Genomic DNA, 23,134 nt, shown 5'->3' with positions numbered 1-23,134 from the left:
TGACTGTTCCATGTGCCTGAGAGAGGAGAATGAGACAGGAAGAGAAGACATGATTTTTATTTCTGCCTCTGGAAAAAAAAAATCTATTTAAAGCAAATATATAGACTAAAAGAATTGGTATGGGGTATTCCAGAGATAAGAACTTGTGGAAGTTGTCATAAATTACCACTCAAGTCATTATATGAAAAAATAATGAGAGCATCTAAAGCTATCTTGAGAAGAATAAAAAATTGTAGGTGAAAATACTCAAACGTAAAAAGGAAATTTATTATTGGGTAGCCCACAATAAACGTCCCCCATAGGGATGTTTTTCTGTAATTGTCTACTACTGCTTTGCCTGTAACTTGTACAAAAACATCTGGAATCATGCAATGTGCAAGACAGCCCTGGAGGAATGGGCTGCTCTGGGTGACATTTACTGTGTCCCTAGCATGTGCGGAACAGAAGCCCAGGTGAAATAAGGAGAAATGATTGAAAACATCAATTTTAACCCTCTCCAAGTGTGCATTAAGCAACCATGGTGGGCGCCTGGGTCACTGGAGCATGCAGGAATGAACAGTAGAGGCAACTGCTGTTATGTCCAAACCCCAAAAGATCAGCAGCCTCTGGCAGTGTGCAGCCAGCAAAAGGCTCCTACTGAAGACTGATTTTGGTGAAACAAGGTAGAAACTTGAAGTACAAAAAATATCACCAGTAACTGAAGGTACACTCTGAAGAATTCTCACGTGAAGGACTAGGACTAGACACAGATGACAGCTGCTTCTAGAAATGCTATGGTTTGGGAAACTCTACTTGATTCATGAGGAAAACTAAAGGAAAAGCTGAAACAGGGAAGAATGCTTTCATACAGCTCCTATTGCTAATTAAAGCAAGGAAAATTATAAAATATAACCACCATACCAAGTCAGTCAGCAAAAGCACACTCTGAATCCAATAGCAGTGAATCTTGGATCCACAGTGTGGGAAAAACTGCATTTACACTACAAGCTGGCCAAGAGCTGATAAACAGTATAAAAATCTGAAAGCTGAAAAAGTTATTGACAACGATTTGGAGTTAGAGAAATCCTCAAGGTACCATCCAGAGCCAGGCTGAGATTATCCCAAAAGAATACAGCAAATCTCCTAACTTGAAGACATCAGCAAAATATCTTAGTTGAACTTTTTCATGAAATTAATATATTTTATTCTCAATGAAATGACATCACATCATTCATTAAAAACCAGAACAGTTAACAGACCCTTGAAACTTTCCTGCCAAGCTGTTATTCTAATTTTGCATCTAATTATACACATTTCTGAGCAAATTTACAGCTGCTCAGACTGAGCCATCTAGAATATAATTGAGAGCTGGCACTCCCCTGTGACTGCCTCATGAAGAATCAATATCACAAAACAAAACACCTACACTAATTCTACACCCATTCTGACGCCTTCCTCTTAAATGCTTGAGCAACAATTTTGGCATTTGATAGTTCTGGAAGACATTATTCCCCAACAGTTTCTGCAAATTCAGCCTTCCCATCTACCTCCCAAAAGCTGAGAGATGTTGCATACAAGGGGGGCAGGCTGCATGAAGGGTACCTGACAGTGATCTATGAACTGTCACAGGATACGCTGCATTTCAGCCCTGCAAGCGTGCACAGCATCCCAGATTCCCTCACTGAGCAACAAGAGGCTGTGAGCAGATGTTGAAAATATCAGACCAGACTTCACCAGAACCAGGCAATTCTGAATTCATATTTGCGTCATTCAACATCAGAAGCATTGAGATTCCATGTAATAAATTAAATCCCTTTTCCTACACAAGCTAATCTCCAACTATTAACCTGTCATACAATTCATACAGGAACCCAAGCAGCATGAACTTGTAAATGGTAACATCCAAATTGCATTACTAATGGTGAAAATAACTCTTATGAGATCCAAAACCATAAAATGAACAGGTGTGCATGGCTCTTGGCAAGCAAAGAGGGTACATGAAATTCCCCGAACGGCCTTGCATTCCTTGGGCAATCCAGGCCCACGTGAAGTGTAACCATGCCACAAGCAGTAAGTGCAAGGCCACAATATCCCTGCAATTAAATCCTGCTGCTGCGCTGAGGCTGAGAAAACAAAGGGAAAGGAGGAGAGGAACTCACATCACACTGGAAGGGCTTCTCCCCGGTGTGGGTCCTCATGTGCTCGTCCAGGCCTCGCTTCTGACTGAAAGCCTTGTTACACTCCGAGCACTGGTACGGCTTTTCCTGCGCGCAATGACAACAGCGAGTGAAAGTGAGTCAACACAGAGCCCAGGTCATTAAAGGAGTGGAATTCCATGCTGGATGGTGCAAGTTTTATTTTCTCTCCAAGGTATTACAGTCAGTGCAAACAACAGAAAACGACTTTCAAATGATTAAGTGAAAGCTGGGAAAGCTGTGGCCTGACAGTTTCCACTTCAGCACCCACTTATGAATTAATTATCCGTTCCAGTCTGTCCAACCCGGCCATTTGGGGAGCCTGCTTTTTGTCACGTGAAAGGTACAGAAACATAAAATTCCAATGTTCTTTCCTTTATCCCCCAAAAATGCTTAAAGCACACAGACAAGTAAGATTATCCACAAAAACTTCGAGTTTGTTTGGAGGTTTCCAACCAGGGGAAGAAGTAAGGGGAGGAAGAGGAGGTACAAGGAAAGCCTGTGGTAGCAGAAAAACTTACTTTGAAAAGTGGTGACAGAAGGTTAATCACATACTCATTGCAGAATCTCAAAAGAAGCACAGATGGCAACCAAACCATCTGTATTTTTGTTAGAACTATTGGTTAGCAGCTACTGTAAAACATGATGTTAGAAAAGCTGCAATCTCACTGACCTGAAACAAATAATTAGAGATAAATAAGGAAACCCACTTATGCAAAGATTTTTTCTTTGATGTTCTTCCTTCATATAGAAACTTTTATAGGTGTAATTCTTCCTTGATTCCACTACAGTTACAGAAAAACTGTATAGAAATCAACAATAAATCAATTAAAAGCAAGAATTAGCATTATGGCAGTGCACATGGCGTCAATAAAACTTTCATTATTTTTGCACCACCTAGACTTCCTTCACTCTCATTCTACTTTTTTTTCTGTGGCCTCTAATTCTGTATTGCTTAAGTTCTGAAGAATAGTATTTTAAGAAAAGTAAACACTTTTTACTAAATTAAATTCAAAGCAATGACTATAAATGAATATGCAAAAAAAAGCAGCTAGGTCTATGAATTAACAAATAATAGGCAGTAATCAAGCTCTTTGGGGAGATGATGTCGGATCCAAGGATAAGTGACATGGAACAACTCAGGCATTAAAACAACAAAGAGAATAAGCTGTCTGGTTATTGAATTCCTACTCTCAGTCTCTGGGAACCATCAGGTCTCCATTTACCATACACCTATCACAGTGCACAACCAATTAGTGCTGGCTATGCCCCAGTCTCTCTCTTTAGGGCAGGTCCAGAGACCTCAGTGGGGCAAAGATGGAGTTCTTTCACTTTGCAGTCTCCTCCCACCAAGTTTCCTAGAAAAGGCTGTGTTATTGCCACAACTCTTCAGTAGACAGCAAAACACAACAAATTAGCTAAAAAAGATCTGAATTGATCTGTGCAAAGAAAAAAAAAATAGCACCTAGACCAAAAAGTTAATGTCACAGGGAGCTTTGCTGACCTGACTAAAGACTTCGTGGAGCAGGGTCTGCATTTTTAAGGGAAACGTACAAATAAGCCACGTGAAAAGCAGGTTTCTGCAACAACCCCTTAATTGGTTTTGCATTGTGGTTAACACAAACCATATTTCTGTGAGTTCTCCAAAAGCAGCCTTTCTGTGTGGAGGCTGTTCCCCAGAAAGTGCAAAGTGAAGTATACAATGTGCACATCTTAAACACCTACAAAAGCATTCACTACTACAAACTGCACCAGGTGGACTCGCTCCCTTTTTATTATCTTGGTCTTCAGCTATCTGAAGAATTGACTTGATTATGACCAGGTCAATCATTCCAGTGCTAAATGGATTTCAGGATCCCATTTTGGACAAAGAGCATTTTAAACTCTGGGAAGCTGGAGTCACAAACCTGAGCTATATTATCTCCCCCTGATTATGTTTGGCTGTTCTGTACTTTATATTTGTATTATTCTCTGTGGCTAAAATGGTCTATATCTAACACCCCCTTGGCATTTGTATTGAAATTCACATCTGTAGTGCATGAAACATATCCAAAACTGTCTTTGATCTAATTTTAGATCCCTTCCATCTGTATATTCCAGTGACTTCAGCAGACATGACTGATTCACACCAGCCTACTCTCTCCTGAGTGAAGCTTCCCTTCATTCACATCTGTGTCTGTTTCAGGAAAATCAGTAGTGCTGTCCAAAGCAAAACTTGGCCCTCAGTTTATATCCAGAGAAAAGATCTTTTTTGTTGTTGATTTTGAAGAAAACATCATCCTCACAGATCAATTTCTTCAAAACAAAACATTCTGTGCTTTTCCTTTTCTCTCTGCTCCTTCTCCCCCTCGTGTCAAATTTCCATTGCACAATGGCTGGAGAAAGCAACACTCGCAACATGGAAAATGTGATATTTGCTTGGCATAATCATCACTGCTTTAAATGTGAGCAGAGGAAAAAAAAAAGATAAAACCACGGCAACAGGTCTGAAAAAGAGCTAATGCCACCACCAAAGGACAAAAGGGGACAACACTGAGATAAGAAAAAAACTAGACAAATTTAAAACATGAACAAAAGGGAATAACCTGCTAACTATCAACAAAACGGGAGCTAATTGGGAAGATGATCCAAATCTGACTTCAGGGGAGTTAGCAAGTGCTGGTACTATAAATCTGCCCTCTGCTGAAGAAGCATCTGCCAGGCCATGGCTGTGGTGGCAGCCAAGCTGAAGGGTTACATGTGTTTTCTTTTATTGACCATCTAAGTGAGGAAGGGAGCAGGAAGAGTGAGAGAGACAGGACTTGGCTGATACTGCAGTGATTTAATATCTCAGTTTCAAGCATGCCAGGTATGAACAGAAATATGTAGATCAGGATTTACAACCTTCCTGCCTCGGAAAAGAAAAGGCCAAGCAGAGCCCAGTGGTACTCTGGAAGGTGCTTTGCTGTAAGACTGACACATGCTGACCTAAAAGCTCCCATCTCTAGTGGGTTTCACCATTAAAACAGAGAGAAATTAAACACTTTAAAATCCACATCAAATAAAACAGGGCCTGCAGTACACACTCCTGTGTCTGTGGATGGCTGAATCACAACTTGCACCTTGAATTCTCAGCAGGTTGTGCTTTGCATTAGAAAGACCTCACTCAGAACATGAGAAATCTCAAGGACATTTGGTGCACCTTCAACAGCTTGACACAAAGAGTGCACAGTGCCCTGCAAGCACAGCAGATGGAATTACTCAAATGCAGAATATCTGAACTGCTAGCTGCTGCTGCAGTTGCCTGTATGTCCCTTAAGAAATAGAAATACATTATGCACACTAAGTTAGCACTTGTGCACTGTAAACCTGGTAATAGTGGTTGTTTTTGTAAACCTGGCAATATTGCTTACACAGGTGAAACAAGAATGACTTTGGTAGGAGTCTCTCCAACTTGCTTTCTAAATCTGAATTTACAAGTATTTCATCAGCTCAACATTTACAGCAAAACAAACATAATTTAAACATTATTATTATTATTACCAAATAAACATATCTCAAGATTAAAATAAGTGTTAAGAATACAACTGCCAATTTGATGGGCCTGTGTTTTCAACATGCTGAAAACTGAAGCTTGAGAGAAGTTCAGAGAAAAAAGGAAAAGCTTATCAGGTCTTGTATTACATGTAAATATTTACACTTGTGACATGAACATGAAAACTGACAGACAGGAATAATGGTGATGCTACAGGACACACACAAAAAAAAATTAAAATACATAATCCCTTTCTTTCCATTATTCTAAAACAAAGCCTTCCTTTGCTCACAGCAAAATCTTAAAATGTCTATTCATGAGATACTGATACAGTAACACTATCTTCTTTCAAAAGGTGTTTTACGTGAAAATTTTGAAAATATCTGTATTACTGTTACTAAATATGATTTATATGCTTGCATTATCACCTGAACAGAGAGTTAATTTTAAAAAACTGCTCTGAAAAAACATCAGGCCTATAGAAAAATGTGGTCTAGAATGAACAAACATGACCAGCCAGATAACATTAAAATACACCAGTCATGTCTGCAGCTACCAGGAGCTCGTTACTCTCAAAGAGAAACCTGGAAATCCCTCAGCTTTGCCGACCTGAAAATGCAGGAAATCTGCTTACACTTAAAATCACAGATAGCCCGAGTTCATGGACTCCAGTTTTGTACCTAAGTGTGAAAAAAATTCAAGAAGTAACAAGATGCTCTCTTACAACTAGAAAGCTTCTGCAGGTTACAGCAAGTGGCTGACCCAGAGACAGAGGCCTACTTAAATTACTAACATAACATTGACACTGGAAGACAAAGGGTGATGAGAATTTACAACTCTACAGAAATAGCAGAGGTTTGAAACTTATAATATTAAGCCTCAATCAAAAATCACTTTACAAGAACATGCTGAAAAGCAAAATCCTTTAAAAAAATATTTCCAACAATTAGAGCAGGCCAAAAAATTTTCCTGTTAAAACAACTGTGAAATAATTCTGGCATATTTAAACAAAATGTGACTTTTATTTGAAATGACTAATGTTTTCTTTAGAATAGGTCTCAATTAATTCTGTTTTAGGAGTATTTAAAAAATAATCTTTTTTGCAATAAAATTTATAATTAAAACAAAGGCATGAATCTTCTCTGAAATGCCTGCCAGAAAAAAACCTGCATTTCTTAAAAAGATTCAGTATATGCAATTCATTGGGCTTTACCATATCATTAACTTCCAATTTTCCATGACAGTCCTGCCTATTTGCTGCCCATAAAGTGAAAAGTTCATTGCTTTGCAATTTTTTGAACTGCTGAGGTAATTTCTGGCCCTAAAGTTTAGTGAAGGAGGGTTTATTTAATCAGCATTGATGAAAATTCTATAGATGTTCACCTGCTCCTGAAAAATAACAGTATCAATATAGAAAAAGTACATTTTCACTCTAAGAGGAAGGGATGAACATCAGTCAACATTACATTAAAAAGTGTGAAAATATAGGTGCAGTGGGATTCAAATCTTGCACATTCTATGCGCAAACACAGATTCCAGAAGCAAGGAAACCACAGCCCTGGCAAAGTCATCATCCTCAGGCAGATGTTTCAGAACTCACCCCTATCTCACCAACAGGGAAATATAGATAAAATCCAAGATAGAAAAACCACTCCAAATTCAGTCAACACATCATATTATTTCATTACTCACTGTCATGTACCCAGAAGTCTATATTTAGTCCACAAAGAAATATAGTTTAACAAAAGCATTCTATGGTACTTCTAAAACACACAACACTTTCTCAAACTTTAGGTTCAAATATTACCTGAGAAACACAGGAGAAGTGAAATTATGCCAATACTGCCCTTGCATTATTTCTCATTTACTACTATTTTAATATTCCTTGGGTTAAAAAAGAGGGGGCAGTGTAAAATTCCAAATGAGTGCCTCGGAAAGCCTGTTTAACTTAGGACCTCTTCTTGTTCAGGGAACAAAAACACTGTCTGCAAGGGTCCTCTACAGGAGACTGCCTCACTTCCATACTCACCATGATTTATCCCTATTCCCATGAAATCCATAAATAAAACTCGAAATTATTTCAAGGTTGGGTAATTTCCACACATAGTGTGGTTTAAACCTATTTAAATATTAATGTGTTTTAAAATAGTAGGCACTTATGCATGAAACAAAAATTATACACTGAAATGTCTCTAATTTCTAAATTACCTCAGAAATGTACCTCATTTAAGCACAGGCTGGCAGCTTCCACCCACTGGAGCTCAGATTTTTAAAGAAGATATAAAAATTAAATATATCTGTTATATGTAAATATGAAATATTCAAATCAAGTCATGAAAAGCCATTTTCAAATAGCTTCAGCTCTTTCTGTTTTCCATCACTGAATCCAACTGTAATAAAATCACCATTCACAGAAGTAATGAAAACATCAATTCAACATGACAACAACTCTGGGCACCTATCAATGGCCATATTTCCAAGCATTAGCAATTCTATTGCTGCAATATAGAATAATTTTTCCACATGTTTAAACTTAAACATTGCAATGTTAAGTCAGGCACTGAATAAAGTTTTAGGAAAGAGCTGAAGTTTCCTACAGTGTGTGTAACTCCCTCAAAGCTGATATGGTCTGTAAACTCATTTCATCAACAACTTCAATAAGTTCCTCACTTATGTTTTCCTAGGCTGCTATATTTCTCCTTAAGGAAAAAAAAAACCTAAACCCATCAAACCATAAAGCAAACACACTCACTTTCATAGAAACAAATCAGTACTCAGGTGACATTTTAATATCAGGTGGGTGGTGTTTTCTCCTCTGCCCTGGCCAGCAGGGGTTTGGCCTTACCTTCTCTGTTTACTCCAGAGCTGGAGCTGACACCTGTGGCCACCCAGGCTGTGCTCACTTTAGCAGCTGCCAGACCTTAATCAACTTTCTACAACGATTTTTCCAGCAGCCTTCCCTGATCCCCAGCATCGGGTCTGGCATTTAAGCCCACTGGTAAAATACACTGAGATTTAATCTCTATTGTCTTTGGTGAATGTCACAGTATTACTTTTAAGCCACTTCACAAACTTTCTGGCCAAAAGACCAGATTCTTTTTTTCAAGATATTTATGAATAAAAAAAATATTTTATCACTGCAGAAGCATATTACGGTTGTGTTTATTTCCACATTGCTAGGCTCAGCTGACACAAAAATACCTTTAGGATTTATACATCTTGCTATTTATTCTTTCAATAGCCATCTTGCATGCAAGAATAAATTTCAAGTAAAATACACATGTAGGAAAGGGTAAAAAAAGGAAAAGCCAGCAACCTTACACCATCTTGAAAAGTCAAAACAGGGGATGACTGAAAAGAAAAATTTCAAGTGCGACTTCCTGGTTTTTCTTGTTCTTCGAATAGACAGAAGGACCCAAACCTTTGGCAAACACAGTGCATTTTTTATTTCCTAATCTTTAGTTTATCTTTGTTTAAACAGCCTAGGAACACAGAACAAGTCCTAGTGCATTAGCATCGTGCTCAGGGGTCTCAAACTCTTTCTGCACAGGTTTCTTTCTTCTCTGGAGAAGTCCTTACATACACGGTGCGGTTAGAACACATCTCCTTCAGAGTCAGGATTCAGATCACAAGCCCTGACTTCAGGCAAGACACACCTGAACAGCTCAGCAGCTATTTTCTCTGCTGAAGGGGGGCTGGTTTGGTTCTTGTACTCTGAATTCCTGACAAGCATCAATCTACTACTAAGATTAAATAAATCTTCACATTTTTGCCAAGACAAAAATGGTGTCTTCCCCATTTACCTCAGTATTGTTGCTCCCACATTTCCTTTCCTTCCCTTTCCAATTCCTTTCACCAATCTGTTCTTCCACATCAGATAAAATACATATTTATTCCCTTGTACCTGCACTAATGTTTACTCACCTGAACAAAAAAATAACAATAGCTTATTATCCTGTAATACTTCATGGATCATGTTCTACAGAACAGACTCAGCCATAATTCCTTCTTCTGGCTTGAAAGTCCATGAAAGTCAGTAGTAAACTTTGTTTTCTCTTCTCTTGTTTTTAGTAATAATTTTAGCCCATTTTTTCCCTCCTCCTCCTAAGACCTCCTTTGATTTTTTTAGCTGTCCAGTTCTACTTAAATATTAAATAAGGTGAACTGGGAGGAAGAGGGGAAGTTGGGACATGCAAGATTATAGCAACAGACTACAATTTAGAAATTACTATTAAATGTTAGCAGTAGTGATTGTTGTTACTTCAAAGTAAAAAAAAATATTTACATGGAGATAAATGGACATGTAATGGTAATCCAATATGAATGAGCCTCACTGTCAAGTTTTGGGGTAAGAGCAGCATCACCATAAAAAGAACCAAAATATAATCAAGTCTACAAAACCATGTTTGGCTTGCACATTTTAAGCCTACAGAATAGCTTTTGGGTTTGACCAGCAGTCTTCTTAGCACCTTCACACACCAAAATAAAAAAACTTGAAGTGTGACTTTTGAGATGTAGACGATCAACACATCTCAAGTAGATGGAAAGACTTAGATTGTATTTGGTGTGCACTGAGTTCTTTGTGCCTCTAAGGATGGTATTTGGCCCCCATGGTACAGTAGAGCATTTCCTGAGACATTTTAAAACAAATTTTATTATGTCTAAAGCCTGCCTAATTACAGTGTCTACATATATTAAAAAGAAATATCCACTCCTTAAAATTTATTTTCCTAACTCCTCCCTTTCGTATCAGCTAAAAAATGCTTCGAAGAAAACATCACTTGGTGTAAATCACTGTAGACTCTAAAAGCCTAATAATATTATTTTTACTCTATTTTTCTTCTACAGAGGCTGGGGAGTGTTTGTTGTTTTTACTCAAACTGTATGAAAAATCAGGAAAAAAAATTGGATTTGGCAGTGTTTCAGAGCTTGTTTACCCCTCAGCCATGCAGAACTTAGATGGGTCATGAAATTTCTCCTGGTGCAAACACAGTTAAGAGGGGACAGTAACAACAGAAAAGAATTTATAGCACTTCTTAAAGTGATTTAACAGCTGGACAAAAAGGAGGAACAACTAACAACATGAGACTAGCCTGTTCCCAATGAACTATCAAGAGTATTGCACAAACTACTCATTACTTGCATAGTCTGGGGTACAAAAGCGACAACTTGATCTAGGACCTCAGAGGCAATATGCTCAAAACCCACACAGAACTGCAGAAATTTAAACAGTTGTTAATTTTACATATTTAGAAAGCAATTTAGTGTGCCCACTTGCATATGGAGACTACTAAGTTAAATGTCACCTTTCTTTTTTCCCGGAAGATGCAGAATTTTCTTGGTTTGGCCTCAAGGCTGCACTGATCTCTATGAGCTGTAACAGCTCCCAGTTAAATAAAGTTATATAAAAATTGTCATCAGTTAATAAAGTACAGCCTCAAGAAAAGCTCACAGTGACTGGACTTTACAGGCACAGTAAGAATCAAAGCACTGGATACTGAAGTTTCAGTCACAGTGAAGCCTTCACAGAGGTGTTTACTCAGTAAACAACATTAATTTATATCTATAAATAACCATGGGTTAAATGAAGAGGTTAGTACAGCTATTATTTCAACATAAAAGAAATCAAACACAGAAAAAATAGAAGGTAATGGAGTTCTAATTAGAATTTGCAAGTTAATGACTTGAGTCTTTGCCTCTTATTTTGACAGGCATAAAATACCTTGGTTGGCAGAGCCTAATCTCAACACAAACAGCAATTAATTACTTTTGAGCACACGAGTCCCAGACAATCCTCAAGTAAGCATAAAAACTCCCCCTTGTGTGGGACTTACCCGGGTGTGGGTGCGAATGTGCATCTTCAAGCCGTCGTTCTTGCTGAAAGCTTTATCGCAGTAGGGACACTGGTAAGGACGCTCACCTGAGGACAAGAGAGGCATCAGGACCCAGAAATGTGCCCTCAGAGGATGCAGGCCTTCCAGCACAGCTCTTTGTCAAATTGAGCTGCTTTTCTCTTCAAAGAGCAGATTTAAACTTTAGAAAAATTACAAATAATCCTGCCTGAGTGGGATAGAGTGCTGGATCAAAATATTCCTCTTCGCTGACTGATTTTGCACTACAATACATAAATACACACAGACAGCCTTGGGGGAAGTAAAACCAAAAAGAAAACACCTAATGCCCTTGCTTAAACCACATTCTATAGTGATTTACACATGGTCACTTTTATGGTTAGGCATTAACTGCTCCCAAATATTTTTTTCTATTTCACATCTGGTCGCCATTAGAGGCCTCTGGGGGTCAGAATCCCAATGGAATATAAAAGCCACTCTTTTATAATCCTGGATCTGTGTTAGAAGCTGGTTAATCAAAAGTTTTTGCAATATTTGTGTCCCAATTTATGACTGAAGTAGAAGCAGAACAATGTGAGCATCTCCCTTGCAGCATCCCATATCTGAAAGGTATTTGTTTAATGCTCCATTACAGTGTCATTTGGCATCGCTTCACCCAAACTCACATTAGTGTAATGTGGATACTGAGCTGTTCAGAGACAAACAGCAAAGAGCTTCTGAGCACCATCGTTTGGAAGAAATGTACTTCAATTTTTAACTCTTCAGGCAATGCGCTGGAATCTGAGTGCACTGCCTCCTGTTCCTGTATACAACACTTGAAAAGAAAAGATCAGGCTGTTTCCATTACAAAACACAGTAGAAAAAAAAGATAGAAAATTTTCTGTTAACAAAATGGATTTTGTTCTACACAACCATAATGCTGAAGGTGTCTTTTCAAATAAAGGTTTGTCACAAGTTAAGCAAAGCTGCACAGCTTTCTGCTCACAAAGATATTTCTGCATGCATAGATTTAACACAGACCAAATGTCAAGCACTTATTAACACTCACACTCAATCTTCTAAAATAGGCAAGCAAGATTAACTCCATTTCACAGTTTAAAAAAACACAAGACTATTTCTCTGATACCCCAAAAATATTGACAAAGAGGCACTGCTGGACATGAAATCTCCATTTTCAAACACTGTGTAGAGATTCAAGGGCACCTGAGGTGAGATGATTATTTAGGGAAGAGGATGGCCACCCTCCCCTATTTTGTAGACAGATGATTTTGTTCTTTTGTCTTTTACTTCTGTATAGGTAACTGTGAATGACAGAAGCAGAAGATTGGCCAGTGAGGCACTTGTAAACACAAATTTTTTCTCTCTTGTGTTCCGTCATCTCTCAGAAAGCTCAACTGTGTGAACTGGGGTTTTGAGGTTCTTTTTAGGATGATGACAACAACCTCTGTGTTAGAGCTGTATTTTTACTGAGCAGTTTGATATATGATCCTCTCTCTCTTGATCCTCAATGCCTTTAATTCATGCCCCTGAAATTCAAACACTCCAACAGTTGTCAGTACTCAAATATTGAATTAATTCAGCTGACATTTTTATGTCTGGGGGCATTTGAATGGAAAATTTAAAGCTTTCAGCAGTTTGTAAGCAGATGAGCGATGACAGGTAGGAGTTGTACCCTCCTCCCTCTCTCCCCCACCCTCATGTCTCTTTAAAGAGAAAGACTTTTGCCTTCAAAGGATGGGCTTGAGTTTGTTTGAAACAGATGAACAGTGTCCCTCTGAAATCAACCACGGACACCATGGTACTTGATGAGGAAAGCCTTAGGAGCTTTCAGCAGATGCCAGCAGAGGGCAACAATGACTCCACATCACCGTGTCACACCTGAAAAAGTCGGGCTTGGAGCTGCTGTTATAAACTGTCCACTGTCAAAAATCTTCACTGCTCCAAAAATCAAGTTTACTGCCTAACACAGACTGCCAGCTCTGACTTTACATTCAAACTAGGAACCATCTTGTTTTTATAAATTGTATAAATTTCTCATGCACTTGTGTCAAAAATTTCCAATAAAACTAGTTAAAAGATGTTCTGAAGTAATTTCACGGTTGCCCTTACTTTTTGTTACTTTCTTTTACCTTTGGAGTTTGCATGCTTAGAATTTATTCAAGTGCCCTGGTGCTTACACAAGCATCTACCCTGATAAACATCTTTTAAACTTGTAACTTATCTGCTACCTCAATTTTGTAGGATTTTACAAAATTAACAATGGACCACTTAAAATACATCTGTGCTAGCAACAACCAAGTTTCTTAGTATAAATTTCTAACTGCTCTCTGGAAAGGGCCTCTGTTGTCTGTCTCAGAAGTGAATAAACTGCCCTCTGACAATGGATTTCTGCTATTTACTGTCTCAGGAGCCCAGCTAACTAACTTATATTAAATATCTGATCTTGTGGACAGCAGATCTGACAAGATTATTACAACTCTACATATTACCTTCTCTATCTCTGGTAAAAACCAACTTCCTTCCTTGCTTCTGAGCCAGCCTAGGCAAACGTTATTCATGCTACAGGTCAGTTTCTCATCAGAATGATTCCACATCCAAGGAGACTATTGGGAAGCAGGTGTTCCCCAAGAGAAGACTTACACACTCTGCCCCACTCTAAGTCCTGTAAGATAAACAGGAACAGTTTAACTTCCTCTTATCCTGTTATAAGCAGATGGAATAAGATGGCAACAAAGGAAAAGACAGATTTGAAAGAATAAATGCTAGAAATATTCCTCCCACACATGAAGGCTTGCTGAAGTGCAACATTTCATAGAAAACTACTGCCAGGTTCCACAAAGGAGAGGGGTTTGTGCTTGCACAAAGTTTAGAACTGTCACTGAGACAAACTGGAGAGCAAGGGCCATGTGATTCAAGCTGCTGGGAAAGTGACATTATCCATCAGGGCTTTCACATCCATCTACAGCCAGACAAGGACTACCAAAACCCCATTATAAACATAGCAGTAATAAACCTTGGGTTGTGCACAAAAAATTGTGGAGATTTCCAGACACAAAACTCCTCTGATCAGGAAATGAATGGATCTCTAACAAGGAGTTTAGGAGCAAAAGTTACTAAGAAAAGCAAATGAAATACCTAGCAAGTCATGAACCTCTATTTCTTTTGTCTTCACAAGAAGGAGTTACTAGAAATCAAAGTGAAAGAAAGAGATTTCCCCTAGATAAACTACAATTTCTTCTTGGATTTGCTGCTAGAAGAATATTTTTGACATGGTGCCAATTTGTGGTAACACCAGACTTAGAGGGGTGCACTTCAGGTAAAGTCAATGTCAATTAACAACTATGACATTTGCACTCTGTATTTTATATATAGTTACATTCATAAAACACAGAAGTATTTTTATGTTTGGGTGTTTTTAAAATCTGTTTTCTAAACAAAACTATTGCTTTCATTAAAATAAGAGAACAGTGAAGCAAGTCAAATGTAAGAAATGTGTAAGTTCACCCCTGAGTTACAGCTGACTGTCATGTCCCTGCTGTTCCAGAACAAACTGCTCAACACATTAATGGCACTTCTGTACAAATAACCCCAAATAAATAATCCTGGGATAAATTGCAGTGGATTTAGCATAATTCAAAGTCTAGACATTCTACTTCCAGATTTTGTATGAACAAAAAAATCAGAGCTTTTAGCATAATAAAAATAAATTTAACCTTAATACAAGGATTATGAAAAACAATTCTATGATTGAAAAACATATGGGATTTTGATCTGAAACCACATCATGACAGAATGGGCATCTTTTTTCCTCCCCTCCATCTCTAGCTTGAGATCACAATACCTAGTGGACCTTAATGTAGCTTAAGAAGTTAAATACCAGATTCTCCCATTCCAGTTTGACTCAGGACAGCTTCTCATGAGACATCTGCAATCAGAGGTGCTCCAAGGCAGGATTTACACTGAGTTTAGCACACAGATCTCACAAACTCAGACACAAAACAATTAAGAAGTAAATCCATATATGCATTAGTTTTTGAAGATTTCAAAATTTCACTGGCTATAGCTAGACATTTAATAAGGACTTGGAGACAATTAATCAAACTGGTCATATGTATTGCTATTTTCACACTGTATTTTGCATTCCCTGTAGTCAGCTGAGCCACAAAAATAAAGCTGTTTCTCAAGTTAGGGGGAAACCTGATTAGAAATACCAATATTAGTGATTATTTCAGAACAATGATCTCAAATAAGATTAAGCAAGTATGTACTTTACAGGTGAGAAATGCATTCCCATCCAATGAAAAAGGAAACATCCATCTGAGAAATAGTCCAAATCTGAAGAGCCCAACAAACCAAAGAAACAGTTTCACTGCTCTTTCAAACCATACCCAGGCATTAATTCTATTTCGTCTGTGAAATTAGCAGTCCTCTTTACTGTCCCTCCTCCCCTGCAGCTTGCTTAGACACAAATACACACAAATACAATGCTCAGGTATTCATGTTAGCCTTCAAGCAGGATTCCCTGGCTTGCTACCTTTACTGGAACTCAACTTCTCAGTTAAGGAATGAAGAATTTGAATTATACAGTGAAATTATCAAGGTGGGGTTTTTCATACACTTTTTAATAAATCTCTGCTCAGTTGGGGTATTCAGCAACAATGGTTTTGGTCAACAACCACAAGCATCAGAAAAAGACCTACAACAAACTGCACTGAGCATCAGATCATGTGCAACATATGCAGCCTCAAGGAACTCCTCTCTTTTCTTTATAAAAATGAATAAATATAATTACAGCAATGTGGTCCCTCAGACTGTTCCACAGACCACTTCCCATATTCTAGATATAGCTCCCTTTCCGATGGTGAACTATTAATTTTTTGGTATTGGAAGATTGTATCTTAAATAAAAAATTGTTATTTTTCTGTATAAATATATATAAGTGCATTATTTCAAAATATCAGCTTTCAGAACAGTTATAGCAAACTATAAACCTATTTTAAGTCCTAACTCAAGCCTGGGGTAGGGGAGAGGGTTAGAAGGGAGCCTCCACCATTGCCCAACTGCAGTGGAATGAGCAGAGTTCACCTGGGGAGGAATTTGGAGGCCATCTGGATCACACATTTAACACTCCTTACCAGATGATCCACAGGGCAGCCCAGAATGGGAATTTCAAGGGGGCTTTTTTAGTCAGAGATAATCTGGGGTGATGACAGCATTCAACAGCAAGTAAGGATGGGCAAAAGGTTAACGGATGTAACAAAATTATAATCTGTGACATCTGCTTTAGAACTCTGCTCAGAGAGGGCACCTGACAGCTTCACACATTTATCCTCAGCTGCCCTTGCCCTTCCATTCAATTAAAAACTCTGTGTCCTTAACTGAACATTATTCAGTTAATGCACTATGCAAATATGTACACACAAACACAAGTAAACCTAAAATACACAGATCTGAACTTCTCCCGCATGGAAGGGGACTTCATTAGGAATCAAAATTAAATTAAACAGGAATTTAATGAACCCAGTGATTCCAAGAGAACTTCAATTAGAAAATGCCAGGAAACCATTCACTGAGGAAAGATTAAAAATTCACAAGTCAAGAAAATATTCAGTACATTTCACCACTTTGGTGTTGCAGTCCTGTGAGAAAACCAACACCTCTTTAAAATAATGAACTTCCTCTCGTGTAGAGGTGGCAATTTTCTACATCCTGAGTAGTATCTTCAAAAGCATTTAATACCCTGCATCTCTCAGGCATTTCTGTCATTTTGACCAGGGATTCCAGGGAGGGAAAAGAACGGAAGAGCAATCAAGAAGCTTGGCCAACTGCAACAGTGAGCTGATTTCCTTACGACATCTGGACTAGTCTTAATCCAGACTAGACAATAAAAAGTGATCTGGCCTGTGCAAAATCCTGGCCTGCCTCATTTTTAGCCACAAAACACTCAAAATTTAGCACTTGAAAAGGTACAGAAGTCCCCACACAGGAACAGCTCTCTCATGCCAAGAGCTAAGTAACTTTGTGATCTGAAAGATAAAACACTTGAGGACATCAGCTGAGACAAGACCCAGAAACACTGAAAGCACAGGTAATTTTATACTCATCGTGGGCCAGATAAGGAAAGGGATAGGTCTGACTGCTCTGAGAACAGTCCTGTGCTCTGAGAAACACTCCTCAGGTATGGGGCAGTTAGAGGCATTTCTTACTTAATTTTAACATCCAAATCTGGCAGACTCTGAAGACAAGAGATTAAATGCCTCCGTTTTTTCAGGTGGTTTGTTTCCTCGCTGATGATGAATAACTCTAAATTTGTGTATTTGTGAATGCTTTCTAACCAAACTCCAACAGTCATTTTCCAGGCACCAGGGAGAACTAGAACTGGTTTCATGTAAATCAACTATGTGCATTTCCCATCCACTAAAAACAGTCACATATTTAATAAGAAAAAACCTCAAATCCTATTCTATCAAAGTAAGGGAAAACCAGAAGGCTTGAATTTTTTTTTCTATTATTTATCTTTTTCCAAGTATTTAGTCATGCTTTAATTTTTGAGGTATAGAAGTGGTATTTTCACAGCTGAGGTGGTTTGTTTTCTGCAAAGTTTAGGGTTTATTCAAAGAATTCAGATTATTTCTAGTTAAGACCAATAAAATGTTTGCCCTATGTGGTCCACCAAAATTATCATGACATAATTGAGATATTGGCTATTTGCCACTAAATGAATCATAAAGACTAGTAAAAAACCCTACAAAATAAGACGACTATCTGAATCCATGCAGTAAAACATGAACTACCATTATTACTTCCTTACAGCCTCTCATCAGTTCTACAGTGGTATCAAGATTGTAAGTAAACTTAAGTAATAAATAAAAAACAGACATAACTTTAAAGAACAAACCAGTTCCATTCTTCACAGCTATCAGTGGAATTAAACAATCTGATTTCTCTATGAATGGAAAATGTAACATCTATTACTTCAGGGAACCCAATGGTCAACTAAGTCTTTTAAAGAAATGTATTAATCCATCAGTAACTCATTTGATCTAAAGCTGTCTCATTCAAATAACCTACCCCTCCAAAGAACATTTCCTCATTCATGGGTACAGACAACAAGAAGCTGACAGCTGCATGAAACTTTACAGGTATTTTTAAAGATTTAGCTGTTGACTGGAGATGAACAAGACAATGATGTATAAACTGAAAGGTTTAGAAATGCAGAATCCTTACCTCTGAGGCCTTCTGCAAGCTCCTTTTTAAACTGGGTAGATAAAAGAGGGATCATTTATAAGTTATTAATAGAAAGAACCTATCTGTGGACATTTGCAAGCTGTTCACTGACTAGATACAGATACATTCTTTCACATACTTCATTGGCATATGAGAGGAAGTTCCTTCAGGCTTGCCTTTTATCTTTTTTCTATGCAAAAAAATATAAATTAACTGTAAGGTAATTTAGCAGAAGATCTGCAGGAATGATGATCCTGGCTGTACATTATTATGCACATGAAAAAACAGCTGTTTGTTTAGCTATTAAACCTTTGGTGACACATTTTACACCATAATAAATAAAATTCATCCTGTACTTGAAGTCATTACTTCCTTCAACTACTTTGAAGTCTTCTGTGTCCAGAGATAACTGAACTACTGTTAAAAACCAAAGATCTTTATTATTACAACTCTACTACTATTATTTTACTTGCCCAGGAATTTTGTTTTAGAAGTGCAAAATTTGAACTTAGAGATTTATCTAGTTGGGACTAAGTAGGATTGTAAATATGCTCAAAAGCTTAGTTAAGTTGTAGAAATGGGACTACAATGGCAAAATTAGCTGCATAACATCAGGCTCTCAGTACAGGAGGCATTTCAAGAAGGCAATCAGCAACTCAAGTTAGATATCTTTGAAAGCTTATAAAACAATCTCTTCTTATATAAATTGAAAAATATTGTGTTAGCACAAAGAATAAAGAAGTCTGTGGTCCAAATGCTTTTTGCTGTTTTAATGTAATCTCTCAGTATTATCTTTTACTCATGCACATGGAAGTCAATTTGCAAAGAACCTTCAAGTCATGCTTACAAAACAAACCTGCTTTTTCCACCTAGCAGAGCACGTAAGACACAATGAGTCATGGCTTTCAAATGACATACAATTGAAAAACTCGTCTTTTCAGAGAACATTTAGGACAGATATAAGTTATCTTACAGGCTTATTATCAGGACTCTGACTAACTGTGATGGTAAAAGCAAGAAAAGGTTATATTTTAACCTATATTTGCACATCATTTTCTGGAAGACAGTTACGGTCATCAGTTGTTCCTCATCAGTCTTTAAGTATCAGTAGGGAAAGGACAGCACAGAAAGGACAGAATTACAGTTAAGTCCCTTAATTCTCCTAATTCCAAAAGAAATTTACCTGCAAGTATAAACCACTTCAGAACAACTTTCACTGCTGCACAGCTTGATGTGCTACATCCCAAGGATGAAAGGGATTAGGACACAACTAATTAGAAAGGCAACAGTATAAACAGCAGACTGATAAAAAGTGTGTGTGTTTATATCCAGATCACACATGCACAAACAAATCCACACACACACCCCACAGCAATTAACACCTTTAAACAGATATGCCCAAGGCAACCAAGAAGCTGCACAAACTGCAGCCAGAAACTGCTAACACTGAAAGTTGCTTAAAACTTCAGGGAAGCAATTAACCTCCCAGCCCCCGGGTTTCCAGCCCATGGAGCAGACCATAGGATTTCTTTTACAATTTATGAATAAGCCAAGGAATTTATATCACAGTCAAAGGATTCTTTTGCTGAATTAACCCCAGCTCCCTGTGACCCTAAGAAGTCATAAACCAACAGGATACAGGAGAGGGAGAATGTGCTCTAGTGTTTCAGCTGACCTGCAGAGCGCTGTCTGTGTCATGCCAAGGCTGAAACCCAGATGATGAATTACAGAGCAACACTCCAGGTTCAGAGGCAAACAACACCCCCTTCCCTCTGAACATGCACATGTAGACATGTTCACTCACCCCAAACCAGCTCAGTTGCTGCAAAAGGCCAATTGCTGTTTGGGCTCATTTACAGAGCCTTATTCTAACACAGAAGAGGGAAGAAAATCGCTTATACAGGAAGCACGCATGTCTGTGCGGAACAACATTTAAGAGCACGTGCTGCATATTAAAGAAAAGACAAAACCCCACTGAGCTCCTTCTGTAGATGGATTGTTAGGCATATCAAAAATACCATTCCAAAGCAGAATCAGAGAGGTACCCTAGGACCTCAGCTTTAGTAAATAATAACTTCATAGACATAAGGTGGAGAAAAAGTGATGTACAGCTCTCTTTAAAATAACCTCTAGCTGAATTTGTTTTGTAAATACAGAACAAAACCTCTCACACAAAGTAGACAATAAAACAAAGTCTAGCTGACCACAGAAATAAAATGGGATAATACAAATGTCTAGACACAGACCTCAAACCTCATCACTTGTAATCACTACGACAAGAGGTCTTTGCGATATTTACATTTATGGTGGACTGCTTAGTTGCACGAAAAGTTCAAGGCTTATTCAAAAGGATGAAGAATCTCCTGAAAACAGTGGCTGCTTGCTACACTTCTAGTTTAGAATGAAAAGTGATACTTTGAAGTCCGACCAAAGAGAAAAAGGATGGCATAGTTTTGAAATTATTAATTCAAATCCAAAGAATTTAACAGATACCAATACCAATCACTGCAACATTTAGAAACCAAACATTCATCTCTGAATAAAGTAAGTTTTTGGCTCCTCTATTTGATGAACTGAAAATTTCTTACTACTCAGATATTCCCTGAAAAGTTGTCAAGACTTTTCACATTGTAGGGAACTTAAGTGCTCTACTTTTTTTTTATCCGGTTTGCAGATGACCTGGATTTCCTTCAGCAGCTCCCCTTATGTTCTTTGGGAATGATGCAAGGTATTCCTCAGAAAGCCATGTTCCCTCAGGCTCACTGAACATTGGACAACAATTTCCTCTCGTGATCAGTGTGCTTGTGGCATGACCAAGAACAACCTGGCTGAAGCCTTCAGGTGCAGCACAAACAAAACCATCTCTCCAGATTTGCAACAAGAACCTAACCATGGCATGAGTAGAGAATTTTGTCACTCAACCCTACATTAGTCATTTTGCCATGTAGTGAAAATATTCCTTTTAAACCTAAAGTTATAATTTAGGAGCAACCTCCCCCCCATTATTCATCAGGATGATAAAAAAAACTGGCCAGGAATCATAACAGCGTGACAAAAATAACCATAAACATCTATTTTGGTTAATTCTCACAGTAAAGGATGCAAACCACCAAAAATGTAATTGACACTCGACTAGCAGCAAGACTGGAAGAGGAACAAATGAGAGTTTATTTCTCAGGCCATTATAATTGAATTTAGCAAGGCATTTTTCCTGAATTAGTAACTGTACAATGAACTGCTTCTAGCTTCTTAGGTAAAAAAAAAAGAGGCCTCAAAAGTTTCCCTCCTGCACCACCATTCATTCTTAAACTGTTTCCACAGTCCATATTGCTGTAATTCCAACCCGTATCATCTCCTGGCAAGGCAGTTTCCCCCCCTGCACTTAATTTACAAAGGTAGTAGAAATCCTCCGTGCCTTCCTGCTTCAAGTAAGTTCAAAACGTCACAGCCTCCTATAGTAGAGGTTATGAATTTTGCAGGGCTCTATACTCAGGGTTAGAGGTTTCTGGTCTGTGGTTTCACAAAACTCACGTTAGCCCAACTCCTAAATTTAGGAAAGCCTGCTTGAGAGAGCTAAAACCTAACTGGTAGCAGCACACACATGAAAAGCATTTTTACTTGGACATCTCCAGAGTGTTTCCCCAAGAGTCATCTGCACAATGATCTTGAAACACTGGAGCTTTCTGCACCATGCAAACTGATGGGTAACATCAGCAAGCAGCACACAGAAATTACTGCCATCTCCCTGCAAGCCAACCTTGGTTATGCAGAGGTAAGAAAATGTCATGCCGAAGGCAAATCTACACCATTTTATGTTGTACACAAATTATCACAAAGAAACCTCTTTCAGCCACCCAATGCCACTTATTTGAATGAAGGTGTAAACTTGCAAAATGAAACCTGACAACAGTTTTTACACATTAAGAAGGTAAAATGTCTGACAAAGATGCTGTGCTAAGCCTACCTGTAAATTTGCCTGTTTGTAGATGGATAAATTGTGGACATAGAGATATCTTGTTACATATTTAGAAAATTTTCTCTGTTCATCATATAAATACCTGTATGGCTTCGAATATGAACTCTCAGTGTTCCATTGCTTGCAAACTTCTGTCCACAATATGGGCAAATCTTCTCTTTTTCTCCTGTGTGAGTCTACGTGGGGAGGGGAAAGACAAGAATGACTGCTCAGCGTTAAATAAAAAAGTGACATATGGAATATTTAATTGTATTGACACTGACTGCTATTACCTCTATTATGCATTTTACCATCACACCAGGCAAACATTCTAATTAGCTCTAGGTGTTAAAGAATTGATCCCAAAAGGAACATTGTAACTATAAGCAGCACTAAATCACTGAGTTTGTCT

At 38.1% G+C, this 23,134-nt stretch overlaps 1 protein-coding gene across 1 annotated transcript in view; it reads right to left on the bottom strand.

Annotated features, from left to right (window-relative positions):
* The window catches only part of PRDM5 (PR/SET domain 5), a gene marked incomplete at its 5' end in the record, with an annotated part of 58,649 nt that overhangs the window by 3,056 nt on the left and 32,459 nt on the right, over window positions 1-23,134 (bottom strand). The window contains 2 exons of the mRNA XM_084204612.1: window positions 11,523-11,608; window positions 22,826-22,919. Of these exons, the coding sequence (XP_084060738.1) occupies window positions 11,523-11,608; window positions 22,826-22,919 (180 nt within the window). The remainder of the gene's footprint in view (window positions 1-11,522; window positions 11,609-22,825; window positions 22,920-23,134) is intronic.

This window comes from Fringilla coelebs (genome assembly GCF_963513975.1).
Source record: "Fringilla coelebs genome assembly, chromosome: 4".
NCBI classification, from domain to species: domain Eukaryota; kingdom Metazoa; phylum Chordata; class Aves; order Passeriformes; family Fringillidae; genus Fringilla; species Fringilla coelebs.
Note: the sequence above shows the minus strand (reverse complement) of the source record. Positions and strands in the feature narration are given on the sequence as shown.